Source organism: Halichoeres trimaculatus, unplaced genomic scaffold (genome assembly GCF_033239565.1).
Source record: "Halichoeres trimaculatus isolate MK-OKI-2021-1 unplaced genomic scaffold, fHalTri1.1 fHalTri1_scaffold_19, whole genome shotgun sequence".
Taxonomy (NCBI): Eukaryota; Metazoa; Chordata; class Actinopteri; order Labriformes; family Labridae; genus Halichoeres; species Halichoeres trimaculatus.
Window position 1 is genome coordinate 8650854 of NW_027437197.1, and position 15782 is coordinate 8666635.

The 15782-nt window shown below is 38.4% G+C and overlaps 1 protein-coding gene across 2 annotated transcripts in view; it reads left to right on the forward strand.

Moving 5' to 3' along the window:
* The window catches only part of dpp10 (dipeptidyl peptidase like 10), a 192789-nt gene that overhangs the window by 148166 nt on the left and 28841 nt on the right, over positions 1–15782 (forward strand). For both annotated transcript variants that reach the window (XM_074694448.1, XM_074694449.1), the window contains exons 4-5: positions 8686–8780; positions 8911–8985. In XM_074694448.1, coding sequence (XP_074550549.1) covers positions 8686–8780; positions 8911–8985 — 170 coding nt within the window. The remainder of the gene's footprint in view (positions 1–8685; positions 8781–8910; positions 8986–15782) is intronic.

The following is a 15782-nucleotide window of genomic DNA, read 5'->3' on the forward strand; positions in this document are numbered from 1 at the left end:
TTCCTGACGTTGTTTTAGATGACGGTGATGATGATGAGGAGGAGAAGAACAATGCGATTCAGAGGAGATGCAAACTAGTAGCCAAAGGACTTTGCAGATATTCCAGTGAGGGTTCCTCTTTCTCTGAATCTCTTGAAAAAAATCATTTCTTGTTTCATAAGCACGCTGTGTGTACTCAGAGCAGCAGTGCGTGTGCAGCTAAAGGGAAAACAATTCCCAATGCATCTTATTCTTAGCTGGCACGTCGAGGGCTGTAACAGTCAAAAACTTGATGGTGTGTTGGGAGTTGCTTCTTGGCACACAGAAGAGGAAACTTTTGGAACCAGAAGCTGCCTTCCTGCAGCCATTAGTTATCTACGGCCTGATGGAAATGAAGTGTGTCATTGTTAGTGGGCTGTGCGGGTTGAAGAATATAAATCGAGTAGTGATGAAATGAGCGTATCACTCCTGACAGATAAGGTTAATTTGTTCCTGTTCCGACCAAAGAAGGGCACAAGTGTGGTAGTAATTTCTGTTTTTGTACTGATCATTTCAAGTACATTAGAGGTGTCATTGAAGCAGCGCTGAAGTGTGTTGATACTGAAAAGTCCAGACTCAGTGGCACATGGCCCTTGGACAGAGCGTACAGCCAAGCAAGTCAATTGGAAATGATTCAGACCGTCTTGTTAAATAAGGCTCAGTAATTAATTAAATCTCTTTATTGATGATGTCTAAAAGGTTCTCATTGCTGTGGAGGTGTTGGGCTAATCTATTGCTTAATCTTCTAATCTAATCAGAGAATGATACTCGCTTATTTCTCTGGTGGGGGAAAATCGAGCCACACGCTGGAGGGACTTCAGGCCGAGCTGCTCTAATTTGAGACTCTTGTCTGCTCGTATTTCGTCACTCACAGCTCACTGCTTCATTCAGAGCAACAGGAGACAGTTTATTGGATGCAGTTTGTGATGGGCCTCTTGCAGTTATCTCAGCTGATGCAGACATGATAAATGTCCAAAGTTAGAGTGATGGCATTGAACTGTCATTGTACTGAGGGGGACGATGTGGACTGTATCGTGTCCTTCTGGTAGAGTTACTGTCTGACTTTAGTATCTTTGGATTGAAGTTTTTTTGTTTACATTTTCACTCTCACCCATTGACTGTATATAGAGTGAACAGCGCCATTTACCATTGTGCAGCCAGAGTCTGCGCAGTAAAGACTGTAAGGGATTCTGTGAGGATCTGAGTGGAGCTGGGTGACAAAAATAAGAATTATATTTTTCTTTATAGAGTCTAATCTGGCATGGCTCTCTCTCCCGACATATTTTATAACCCCGCAAAAAATACACGAGAACGGCAGCTGTCAATCATTGTTACACGAAATGTAAAATCTTGTTTTTAACCTCATATAACTAATGAAAAAGAAACTTCAGAAAAAAATGACTTTAATACAAGGCAGCCCAATAATATCTTCAAATCAACACAACAATACGACGTGAGAATTTTTTCTATGAGTTGTATTAATTTGTTAAAGATTGACCACAGCCCATCCGGAATGACTGGAAAGCCAGATTTTTTTTAACCTATACTGCAGCCTACCACCAGGGGGAGCAGTATTTGTTGCAACCTCACTTCAAGCCAAGCAAGATCACGTCCATTTTTTTTACAGTCCATTCTGTCACCTAGCTTCTTTTCACTTCACTTTCACTGTGAAACACGACTAAGCCATCAACCTGTGACAAATTATACAACTGCTAGACTCAACTCAACTCATCTCAATTTGTTTTCATTTAACTGTAATGTAAAGGGACAGTGCACAATATTGAACTGCCGGGGGATACGTGTACCAGCCTTATGTATAATCAGTGAGCAGAGATAGAGACACACACAGCAGCAATGAAGAATTTTTGGTAAATTGTAAAGCAGTGATATAAATTTCTGTTATTGTGTTAACACATGCTGCAAGCAAAGCAACATCTGTAAGACCTGATTTGTTTGTGACTCAAATGATCAGAGTTTGGCTTTCAGCTAAATTTGATCACTTAATGAGGAAATAAGCATTGGAAATGGTTCACAGAAAAAAAAAGTGAAAAACTCATGAGTGCTTTGAATTTGGCAGCATTACACTTGTTTCTCCTGCTAAATTGTGTTAAACGTGCACACTACAACTATCATAAAATCTGTCATGTTTTTCCACTGATCATTTTATAATGAATTTCTGATGTGCACAAATCAAGGTGTGCATGGTTAAGGGTATGGTGGGCTATGCATACTTTCCTTTTTTTAACCAGTTTACCCCCTGTCTTTTTTTCTAACTGCTCATCTTTAATTGAAAAAAAAAAGTCTGTTTTGCTGCACATTGATCGATTCAACTGCCAGAGCAGCTTCTTTCCATCAGTTGCCAGACCGGGATGTACTCTAGTTGTAGCAGCTGCTTGAGCAGGGACAAACTGCACACTCCACCTCGAAAGTTTAAGGTCGTGTGAAGGTACTTGTGTAGAGCAGAGACTGTGTCATAGTTCATGGACTGTGTAAAAAGAAGAAGAGGAATTCAATGTAGACCCATTTTGCAGCAGAGCCATGAGCTTCAAAGTTCCTGCATAGAAACTTCAGATTAGAAGAATGAGTACGACTCAAATCTTCAACTGAGTGAATCTTCAACAGAAATCTTAAATCAAAAAAGAAGTGTGCTTGATTCATTCACTCTGTCAAATGAATTGGAGGTTCTGTTGACTCTGCTCAGTGCACCTGTGTAGTTAAAAGTCAAAGCTATTTGAAATGTGTTTCGGCTTTTCACAGCAGCACATCAGTGTGTTTTACAGACTGAAGCCTGAAGATAGAATCAAATAGAGCTCAAACACTCCCTTTTCATATGTGAGTGTGTTTTCCACTTACAGACTCTCATTGACATCTATTTGATGCCTGGATGTTGTCCCTGTGATGTTGTTTTCATGCAGTTTAAATGAGTGCTTGTGTCATTAATCTTCTCTAGCGTTTGAAGCTTTACCCCCACAGGCTATGGTCATCCTACCAGAAAACAAAACTCCCACCATGTCAGTGTCTGCAGCAGCCTATAGGAGCAGTCTGGAAGAATATACATAGGTTAAAACAGGCATAACATTAATCCAGCATACAGGGTCACTGAGTAGGCCCAGTGCAAAGATGAGCAGATGCTTAGGGCTTTGTTTGACACTTTTGGGATATCACTATCTTGTTTTGCATTATCCAAAATGTACACATTAACACAAAGCATTGAGAAAAACTTGAGTTACACATGTACAGTGAAGGACAATCCATTTCTTGTACATATTTTGTAATCGGTGCAGTTGCCCCCTGCTGGTGATTAGAAAGGACTCACAGGCTAAACTTCTGAAACCACCTACCATAACCCCAGAGTCTTATAGACTATGGTCTTTAGTAAGTGACATCCGTTGCTCATCTGGGATCTCCCTGGAAAATGACAGTGAAATTCAATGCTTAAGAAAAAAATTGTGATTAGATCTTTAAGATGTTTCTTAATTTTCTAATTACCTCTGCCAAGGAGGTTTTGTTTTTGGGAGAGTTTGTCTGTCTGTCTGTTTGTTTGTCTGTGAACAACATAACTCAAAAGGTAACAAACAAATCTTGATGAAATTTTCAGGAAATGTTCAAAATAAGATAAGAAGGAAGTGATTAGAATTTGAAGGTTAGCCAGATCACCGTCTGGATCCAGGATTTTTTTTAAAAGTATTCTTTATCACTAGAGATAGGGCCAGTTACACCATATGTGTATATAACTCCATGATAAATGGTCGGATTGCTTTGCAAAACAATACAATACAAGACAAGGTCACCATGATTTCTGACAGACGTAAAAGTATGATCCAGATGCTGGCAATATTCTGGATACTAAGATCCAGAATATGAAATATGTACTGGGTCATCATCATTTTCAACACTGTCAGGTAACAAATTATTGTACAAACCTGCAACTAACACCAAATTGAAGCAGACAATCTGCTGAAAGGGAGTATAACATTAAAGTAGGACTAGAGTGTTGTGTGACAATCACAATATGCTTGCTGGAGGTCTACACTCTCTGAGTGCTTTTCTAGTCGTACAGATTGGTCGATTTGAGACTTTGCTATGATACAGTTTGTACTCATCACATTTAGTAGTCTATAGTTCAAGTCTGTACTTGTGCTTCATGTTCTAATACACTGTTTTTTGTTCATCAAGGAGAAAACTAAAGTGTCTAAGCAGCAAACAACAGATGCCTTTTTTAATTAAACATTAGCACAGGCAAGGGCTGGCACTGAATCCGAACCCCTCAACACATGCTGCCATATTTACCGTCAGCATCTGCAGAACCGGGCAGCACTGTTCTATCTTTAACAAGTTGGCTTTGAGCTTGACCAGCTGTGACATTTAGTGGAACCTTAGGGACTGCAGACCCAGCATTTGAGAATTACGCAACCATTGCTCAATAATTTAGTGTGTGCTATGCATATTACATTGTGCCCAGAGTTCCCACTTGGCATCAGCCTCTGTACTTGGTTGGCTGTGTAACATCTGCCACTGTAAGGCTTTCAGCTGGGTCAAAATCTACTTCTACCTCTGTGTAACCCCCACTGAGACTGCAGTCAGAGTCGCGGTGGCTGTGCAGCAATTTGTCTCCATTTTCCCTTCACTGTTACCAAGTATGTAAGCTGTCTTAGCCTTAATGAAGCCATTTCCCAAAAGCACAGATTACCCTTTAATTTAACCATTTGGAAGGTGAAGAAATGAGGAACTTAGGATGCAAGACAAATACTGTATTCACATAATTATATCATCCACCATTGGCATTCGTGTCCTGTGTATGGGGTGTTCTGACACAAAGGTAATTACTGTGGCAAAAAGTCTGGGTAGCAGTCAAAGTGCTTCTCAGAGGAGTGTTTTCGGGCTCGCAGTCTTTTCTCACCCAAACTGGAGCTAACATGTTATTATTGTTGAGCTGGATTTTTGCACAAAAACAAGAAAGGCTTTTCTTTTCTTGGTGTCTAACATATCATCACTTGCCATAAATTACAGAGAAGCATTGTCAGAGCTAAAAAAACGAGAATTTCTAACAACAGGGGTTTTAACAGCATAAGATGCAGAGTTAACAACCTTAACAAAAGGGTCACAATTTTGTCACAAATCTTTGCGTAATCACTCCTTTTTGTATGTTTTATACATACTTAGTTGATTTTACTTTCTTAGCTCATCAAAACTGGGTCCATCATTAGGAAGAGGGAGATATATTGCAATTACTGGCTGCCATAGTGCTGTTATTTCTGTATTGCAGCCTCCAGTCAGTGGGCTAAATAATCATTTATTTCCTGACAGTTATGTGGGCAGCAGGCTCTGGAGCTGGACAGCTAAAACCCTAATAAATCTGGCATTTTCAAAGGAAAATTACACAGTGTCTTGTGGCTCACTGAGTACAAACACTGAAGGAGAAATATCATTACCCAGGCCTAATTTGTTTCTATAAGGAGTGAAGTGTGAGGCAGCTTATGATTCTGATGGGAGAATGCTCACCTGAGTGTTCGCAGAAATGATTAGCATTTCAGTCATTAAGGTGGCAGAAATCATACGGTTGCATTATCTTGTTGAAAGCTATTTGATTCCTCACCCAGTTTTAATCTTATATCTGAAATATTGCCTGTCATATGGTATTCTAAAGTAAGTTCAGTGTTTGGGCACTGTTTACTATATAGTTGTATTGTAGGGGCTGAATCTCAAAGCCTACCAGCTGTGGTCTTACAATTTAGCCTCTGGAGCCAGCAGCCAATATCTTTTTACTGCCAGTGAAATGATGATGATGACAAGACAAGCAGGCCAAGAACTCCTCCTCCATGCTCTGGACTTTGTTTGAAGAATGATTAGTGTCTGCAGATGTGATAATGGATCTGAAGTAGACAGATACAGTCTTGGAGGATTTTTGATGACTGTTGTCTGCATTCAGAAGCAGATATCAGCTTATAGAGATTAAACAGCAGTGAGACAAACATTTCAAAAACTGAATTTCAGCCAGACCATTTTTAGGCCATCCATATGGATTGGTTTCTTCTTTACAACTTAAAGTGCTGGAACAAGATTTGCTATCAGATCATGACTAGAAACCTTAATGCTTCTGTCTTTCAGCTTTAATGGTGCAATCAGCAGTCTTTGTTAGACTCATCCTGTGTAAATTTCTGAGAACAAAACTATTAAATGGAGCATCCATATGTTGACTTTTGACACATGCTTTTCTTGAACTTTCTGGCTATGTGGTGCCATCCCACTCCAACATATCTGTGTTATCGTTGACTTAGTATGAAGGAAAACCTTTTAGCAAGACAATGCTAAACCACTTCCTGCACCAATTATATCAGCAATGTTATGTAGTAGAAAATCCTTCATTCAACCAATAACTTCAAAAAGGCCAAAGATATTTGGCCCCATAAAACAAGTATATAGAGAAACAAATTGAATAGCTGCTTTAAAGAGGCCAGTCTTCATAGAGAGAAACTCATTTTATCCAAATGGCTTACCAAAATCAATCTGGCATGAAAACTCTTCACAATCCCTTCAATTTATTTTATTTTATTTTATTTTCTAAGTATATAGATAAATGCAGACAGGCATGATTCTAACAACAGGAAGCACAGAGTACTTTTTAAAGTTTTGGACAAACAGTGAATCACTCCTATGTGACATTTAAAAACAAATCTGTCTGAGTGCTCCTTCCTGAGGCCTTAACATAAATGCTACAGCACACACAAGTGTTTGTGTACCTGTCACACAAGGACACAACCTCCAGTTCAAATCTTTCATAACAAAACTGTCAGAGTACCGAGAGCACCGGATTTATGTAGCGGAGGATGAGCTGTGTGCTTCTTTCATTGATGACTAATGGCAGCCTCTGCAAACCCTGAATATGAATATCCTTAGTTGAGATGGCACAGTTTTGACCAGAGAATATATATTTTTTTGTTTTTTATCTGGTTAAATTTTGATTGTATTAGTTTAAAAATGAGATGACCGTTGCATCATGAAAATATGACACCCACTTCCTGAGAAACAACAGAAAGCCGAGTTGGTTGCATGTGGCATGTGCAGTGACCATTACTCAGTCCACTGCAGAAAAAAAGGCAGAGTGTTTCATTATTAATGGGGTTACAGGCGATTACATTACTTATACATCAGAGTCTGAGCTTGTTCTTTTTTTGTTACGAACATTTCATTATTTAAGGAGACAAGTGCAGAGCAGAGACCTATGGTAATGTTTTAAAGATTACAGGAGTGAGCTCCTTTTTATCAGCACTAAATATTAATTCTTCTCCCTAAGGCATGCACTGATTTGACTTAAGCAGCAGCAGACTTCAAATAAAATTATTTTGATATTTTTGATTAAAAAAATACTCTCATCTGAAGCATTTTGAAGGGATTGCAAGTGGTACCTTTTTCTGGTCCTACGATTTGTCTGTTTTGAGGGATTTCAACACAGCAAATAAGATAATGGTTTGATGCTGTGCGGTGCACCACATGCTGTTGAGTTGTTGAGTCTTTTGAACATTCAGTACAATCCATTATGACTTCATAACAAGGATTTTAAATTATCGATTTGTTCTCTGGAGCATGGAACAGCAACACATGCCCAGTCAGTGTTGGTGTACTGTACGAAAAAAATAAATAAATAAAAATAAAAATAAATAAAAATAAATAAATAAATAAATAAATAAATAAATAAATGATTAAATAAAAACATAAATAAATACATAAATAAAATAAAATAAAATAAAATAAAATGCTGATTTTTATGTTGTCCTGCAGCAACTTACATCAATCACCAGGTTTGTTGCTTTGCTTTTAAGGGCTCATTTTGATTGCACAAAAGGCATTTATCTTATGGTGAACTGAATACAACTAGAATAAAAATGTCTCAAGATTCATCCCACATTCACTATGATATAAGTCACATCTCATATGAACTGAGGCTCAAATGATTGGATTACACTGCATTAAAGTCATCAACCAAAGACTTAAAAGAAAGCAGCAGGATGCAAATCTTTCCCTGCATGACGGTTGCCCGCTCATCCCCGCTGCTCCCTGGCTCTTACGCTCGACAGTCATCAGTTTACCACGTCAGCATCCTTGGGGTTTTCCCCCTGTTGAAGTCAGAGCTGATGTAGTCTTCTATTTTTCATGATTTGAGAACGTGCAAGACTACCTCTCTTTAGGATGTCGTTGCATGGATATCACTCAGCCTGTAAAGGGGTAACAAAGGGACATTATAAAACCTTAAAAATAAAATACCCCTCTTTAATATCTTTAACTTTTAATGAAAAACAAACATCATTGTGCTCTGCACCACACTCATATATTTCATTCTTTACAGTGCATGTAGTGCTACCTTTAAGATTGAAAACAAGCCTATTTTGTCTTTAGGAATAAAATCCTCCTTTTTGTTCTCACACTTAATCACATTACATTAGAACTGCACCAACTTGAGCCCGTTTGTCCGTCTCCTGCTTTGTTACCGCTCTGTGTGAACAGTGAGGCTTGGAAAGTATTTCATTTTAATGACATCTTTGCATTTCTAAAAAGAGTCTGCTTTTGCTTTGAAGTGTTTCCTGCATTGTCTCCTTTGTTTTTTTAGGGCAGCTTTAAAAATTCAATTTTCCTCATGCAGACTTTTCCTTCTTCTCTTGGTCTTCACAGACTCTGAAGTCATCTACAGAAACACTGACGGGCATGTCATCAGGTTCAACATCCTCACGAACGAAACAGAGATCGTTCTGACAAACTCAACATTCGTAAGTGCCTTTTACTCTCAACCTCTACATAAGGCTACCAGGATTATCATATAAACCACAATTTAATGACTTTGGGTGTAGAGGGTATTCATCTTATACCTTTGTCTTTTTCTCTGCACTTTCCAACCAGATCAATTTCAATGTGGAAAAGTATTCTGTCTCCCCGGATCTGAAATATGTTCTCTTCGCTTATGACGTCAAACCGGTGAGTATCATGAAAAAATGCTTTGATTGAAGTCTCATTCATTTTCAAAATCAAACAAAACAAAAAAACACAATTCAGTGTTTTAATGTTGTCTCAGTGTCCACTCTCTGTCCTGTTTTCTGACCTGTTCAGCCTGTTATTATCCCCTGCAGAACATCCTTTTTTTCCCCCGCTGAAATAACATGTGTGGCATTTATCCAATGTAGGCATGATTTAATGATATTCATTCAGACGATGACCTTTTCAGTATTAATTTTTGCAGAAGGTAAACGGGCAAAAGGACGGTGTCTAAATGCTGCACAAAGTCTCGTGCACGCAGGTGAACTTCCTCCAGACTGTTGAGCTGACTTTGTGTACAGCAGTGTCACTTTATTATTCTATTGGTTTATGATCCGAACCGTCCTTCAAAACCATATCTGGGTTCACATTTCTAAAAAAAAAAAAAAAAAATTCAGATGTAAAATCTGACTTTAAGATTTCCGTCCTCTTCATTACGTGAATCTTATATTTCTGAAGCTGTAAAATGTCAGGGCTGAATCGACACCTGCGCCATAGTTTTGGGCTCTGTTTGTACAGGGAGTGATTAAAATTCCATTGTGGCCGGTGTGTGGCTGTCAGGTCACATTCATTCAGTAACAGAGCATAGGGGGCAAGTTTGAACCATAATTACCAGCTTTCCATCAGAAACGAGTCGATGTAAAATGAGATATGCAAATAAGCTTCTCCACTCTGGAAGGGATCAACTGTGAGGATTAGTGACAAGGCAATTAATCAGAAATGATTTGCATACTTTGCATGAAGGCTTGGACAGTGCACTCAGTAGCCATGAGCCTGGTTTATTTTTAGCACAAGGTTATGTTGAAGGGAGAACATTAGGTCTTTTTTAATATAGCTTCCACAGAGGGCTTCAAACTGGCTCCAGAAATGCAAATACTTAAAGAGATAAGAGATAAACAAAACAACAGCCAAAAGAAGAGTTTTACCACGTTCACTTTTGACTTTCTGAATCAGAGTTCAGTGAACATGCAGCGGTGATAGACTTTCTGATGCTCAGTCGGGCAGTGAGTAGTTCATGTGGTCTGTATAATTTATGAAGCTTGAGTTCAGTCTGTGTGGATGCTGCTGAAAGCAGTAAGAATAGCAGACAACAGTGTGTATCTTATTTATGACCAAAGCTTAGCCAGAGATACAAATGAAGGTGAAATCTGCTGAAATGTAATCCCTGCACAGATACACAGGAGACGAACTGGAGCCTGCTGGCTGTGAAAGTTTTAGTAAAAACTGCCTGAAATACAAAAACAGCGAGTGCATCCATAATCATGATGATGTTATTGAACTAGCAGAGATGAAATAGAAATATCAACTATTTTATTCTGAGTTTGACTTCAGGGCCCTCTCTTATTTGCCTACAAGGTACCTTTATTATGGACATAAATTCATAATAAAAAGTGTTTATTGCTGCATTAAAAGGGGGTTTTAAAACAGAAGGTGGATGTTTTTATCTAAGGATTACCTCAATGATTCACATTTGCATCTTTCATTAAGGCCGGGGTCGGCTGTGAGGGTTTAAAAGCATTGGTGTGCAGTCCACAGATTGCTTGAACAGAGGGTGTTTACTTGCTCTTAACTAGAATAGAATAGAATAGAATAGAATAGAATAGAATAGAATAGAATAGAATGTATTTTATTAATCGCTGAAGGGAAATTCAGAGTCACAGCAGCAATAAATAAAAGTATATAGTACAAAAAAAAACCCCAGCCTCGACCTTCCGGTGTTAGCTCCGTACGCCATGTCTGTGAATAGCATGATGCTACTCTGCCCTCCTGTATTCCCCCTGGTGCTCTCATCACCACTAGCTAATATGTCTCATTGAAGGATAGATCTTACAGTCTTGATTCAGGGAATATCAATGTATAAAACAGGTGGAACTTTATTAGGTGATGATGCATGAATTTTAAAGACATCTACTTCAATAAAGTTGACTACAAATGACAACAGAAGCTGTTGCTTTAGAAAAAAATATTCCCTCTCTTTCACCTCGCCCTGCTGTGTGATTAGAAATCTACACTTTGCCTTTGCTGTATTTGCTTGGAACTATTCACATTTTGCAACGGCTTTCAATCTTAGAAATATTTAACATAGAATTATGAATCACTCTGTTAGTCGAAAGTGATTCATCAGCATGTAAGGTGATGAAAAGGCTAAATATGGAGTGTTTTGCTTAATTGACTGCATTGTGAAGTATTTTTCATCTTTTGCAGTGTTTGAATGTTTGCTTGTCTGAAGCAGAGCTCTTCTAATCCCAGACTTTGATCTGTAAGTTTTTTGAAAGTCTGTGTGTGATGTTAATCTGAACCTATAGTGAAAGATGAAAAGCACAAACTAAAGGACCAGAATGTGCTTTCAAATGAGTAAACAAGTCTGCTAATCACATGCTTTGATCCTGCGCAGGCTCCGGACTGATAAGTTGTTTTTTATACATTGGTATTCTTTGTTCCCGCACCAGTTCTAGCAGGTTCCAAGCATCAGCTCTGACAGGAATGAAGGAGTCTCCTGTCACAAGGTGTTGGAGAGAGCTTCTTTTGGCTCCCACTTTCTGCAGGATTACATGCTGTTATCTGACTACATCTGTAGCTGGCAGTGATTAAGCTTGATAAAAGCTCATAATCTGAGGAATCCTGTTTGTCACTCGATTTGTGTTTTGAGCCTTGCAGACATCTTGTAATTCTCTTGTCAGAGCAAATCCTTGCAGCCTTGTGACTTTCTTTTCTTAAGTTTCATGTCCTGACATCAGTGCGTGGATGCATCAGTCACGTGCTAATGGCGTTCAAATCTGTTGCGAGACATCTGCGACATGCTCTCTCCTTCTCTTTCTCCACATTTTCTGTCGCTTTCCCACTGAAGCTGAAAAATCATTTAAAAGAAAATAGCTTATTAGCTTTAAGCTATAAAGAGACAGACGTGCATGGGTTTGAAGCTGATAAATTGTGATTCTGAGTGACAGCTGCTTTTGTTTGCATGCCAAGGCGTAAGTGGATTGTATGCCTGTATTTGTTCTGTATTTTTCTGGTAAACCGCGGCAATATGTCTGCTTTTTTCTGGCTGTCAGTGCTAAAATTGAAAAGCCATTTTGGGACAGCTTTGTCATCAGAGTGTTACTGAAAAATGCCAATGGGGTTGTCCTAAAAATATAACTCATACGACACAAGCTTAGTGCCCCAACATGACTCTTATTCGCTGATTTTGAAAGAAACCAGTTCGTATTGAAAACAAGCAGGAAGCCACATATACCCTGACAACAAGAGGAAAGACACGGCGAGACTATCCCTGCTGTCTCAGTTGTTGTCATCAGGCATTTCGGTTAAGAAGCAATATTTCCCAGGGATGTGTAATATCATGGTGGAAAATGCCACCTGTGTCCCAAAACAGCATTTGCTGTATTCAGTTTGTCTGTAAATATATTTAAAATGAGTCTGTTTGAATGGAGGCTGCTGCAGAGAATGGCGATGCAGATCATTATACAATCATACAAACAAAACACAAACATCGCGCCTTTGTGATTTGGTTGTTAAAAAGAAGCACCTGCGCCTCTGACTGTGCCCGTGAAAGCCTCTGCTTGCTGTAGGATGTGTTGAATGTGCTCTGATCATAAATACTGAACATCTAGAAGGAAACAAAACGAGAGGGAGTCACAACAGGAAAGTCAACACAGCGGGTGAAATTCAAATTCACAAAGAGAAATAAATGTGGGTTATGTCGACTTTTTGCAATGTAATAACACTCACTAGGAGATAATAGTCATGTATCATCAGTCTTCAAACAGAGGTATCCTCATGTCTTACATCACTAGCTAATGTACTTAAAGCCAAATCCTGCATCTGATGTGATACGTGTCTAATGCGCCAATGCACTGGATCTGACTTATTTTAAATTAAAGTCAATGTGTGAACTCAAACAGCAGGCCAAAGCCCTCCTGATTAAATATGCAAAATACGCAACCAATCATTAATCCATCATTAATGAGAACAGTACCATATTTTCTGGTCAAAGCTGCATGAAGTGTAATAAAGGCTTATTTTTTATTGAAGCTGCTCAGTCATTAAGTATTTTTGTGCAGTGACGTCAGTAGTGACATAGTTAAAGAGAGAAAATTGAATTTTTCTCTCTTTGGTTCTTTTTTTTCCTGCCCAGGATTTTTTCCTTGCTCGAGTTTTGCCAAAATCAAAGCAGGAGGTGACGCAAATTCAGCCTTTTGAAGTTAAAAGTATTTTATTTTCCCTCTTTTTTGGAGCACGCTGCAGGGATGAAATACCAGTTATGTTGGAACCAGACGACTGGCGTGCAAAGTCTCTAAATGGGCCGGTTAAATGGGATGCTTTGCAGTGTCAAAAACATGAAGTTTTTACAGTCAGAGCATTCCTGGAGGCACTGTTGCTAAGGAAACCAGATGGTTTTAGGTTACAGTGTCAGCTGCGAGTACAGTCCAAAGCTTTGTAACTCTCAAGCAGCCATTTGGTGGACATGTTTTCCCCTGTACGGATCCATTCAGGGAGTTTGTCCCTCCAGGACATCGACTTTTTCTTTGCTTGAAGGAGGCCGAGAGGGAGACTCAGTATTACTCCCCTCTGTGATGGCTCTCCCATGACACCTGATAGGTGTTTTTCTTTCTCCTTTCTCCTCTTTTACTCACTCACATGTTGCAGTTTCATGTACAATAAGACCTCTTGGGAGGCAAGTGTTCATCGTTTTGTCTGAAGTGAGCTGAAGTGAAACAGCCTGTGGTGTTTGAACCAAAATAAATGTCACTTAATTTATTATATGAATAATTATGATAAAATAACTTATTATTATTATTATTATTATTATTATTATTATTATTATTATTATTATTATTATTATTATTATTATTATTATTATTATTTATTCATTTAATATTTATTTTATTTATTTATTTATTTATTTATTTATTTTTCCCATCACTGAGAGAACAGTTTCCAGAAACAGAGACATGAACCCAATCACGTTAGAGCAGGGAATAGATTCAACCACCAGTATGACAAGAAACATGTTATCAGCCTGTGAGGCATCTATAGATTTTTGCTTTCACAAATCAAAAATTAGTCACCCTATAACATCCACAGTCATCACACTGTCAGATGAAGTCGATGTGTTTTTTTTAAAGATCAACCTTGAAATATTAATAACTTTTTGTTATATCAGCTCTGCAGCTTTCATCTTCTCAGCCACTGATGTATTTGAGTGTTGAAATGTCACCACCTTATTTTTGTTTTACCATCAAGCTGGAAACAAAGGTCAGCGTTCCCGTGTGAGCTCTGCAACTCATTTAATAGAGAACTGCTGAAGAGTTCATTTGAGGGCTCTTCAGGGGCCTGTTGGAGGTGTTTTATGGCAGAAAATGAGGAAGTTTCAGTCTGTCAAGGTGTGAGAAATGTGTCTGAGCACCGTGGGGAATCAGTTTTTACTTTCAGGCGCCGTTCCTCAACAACAAAGCAGAATATTTTCAACACTGCCTGCAAGTTTATGTGAGGCAGACTTCACCTCTGTGTGAGCGGCTGTATATTCAGCATGTTTGAGTCTGCATGTAGTCACTTTGAGTCACATGCAGTTCAGTGAATCCTTTTCGGTGTAAACAGTAATTTACTCTCACTGTGAACAACAGTGTGTATTATTGATGTCTCAGCTTAATGTTATGGGCTATTCATAGGTGCTTAGGCTGGGATCCAAAGCTTTATCGTATTCTTTGTATAATGTCTTTATAACAGCCGTAAGCTTCATTAACGTCTGTTTAGGTTCCTGCTCTTGCACTTTGGAGAAACAGATAATTTACTCAGCTCTCCATAGGGCTTTAATACTCCTACACTGGGACATAAACCCACCATAAACTATAATGTGTCATACTTAAGTGAATTGCAGCATACTGTGGTAAAGATTACAGCATCTGCAGTATGTTGTGTCCATACCTCTTGAAAGCAGCTCAAGAAGGCGGTGAATACTTTACAGTTAAAGTTTTTTTTTTTTTTTTTTTTTTTTTTACACTGATATAGTGATGTTTAGTTACTTTTAAATTCTGCAGACACATCAAAACTATAATTCTTGCTTTTTTTTAATCTGATAAATGAAACTGTAAAATAATCTACCTCTGGCTCAGTTTTGGTCTCCACCACCCCAAAAAACATACAACTCTTAACCTCGAGCTAGAAAGGGTTTTATTAATTTTAACACCTTCTAAAAGCTTCTTTTATCTGAGAATAATGCTATGACAAGCAAAAGACCAAAATAACAAAGTTACACAGCAGAGCAATTAACTGAGAGAAAAACCTTCCAACAGGATTTTAGAGCATCAGCACTTTACATCTGGTAATTTCATCAGTGGTCGTCTCAAAGATATCACTACGGCTGTGATTAAGTTCCTAGAAATGCATTTGAAAAGTTGGGATTGTTGTGATTTTAAGGTTTAGGGCCAAGTGTCAATATTTGTTCAAACAGACAGCACTACTCACCTGGAAAGGACATGTTTTATTCATGACTTAGAGCAACCACTCGTCACTGCTACAATGCCAGGGGGTTAAAGATTCAAGTACAAAAGTTGGACAAGTTAACCAATAAGTGAAGTGGAGTTGAGTTATAGAAAATAGAAGTCAGTTGTCACTACAGCAGAGACATTACTAAAAATGTCAAACTGCCAAGAAATATGGTGTCACAAAGTATAATGTCAGAAAATGCCAGGTGTGAAAAGATTCTCTTGTAATACACATTGAAAGTGTGTGCTGCAAGA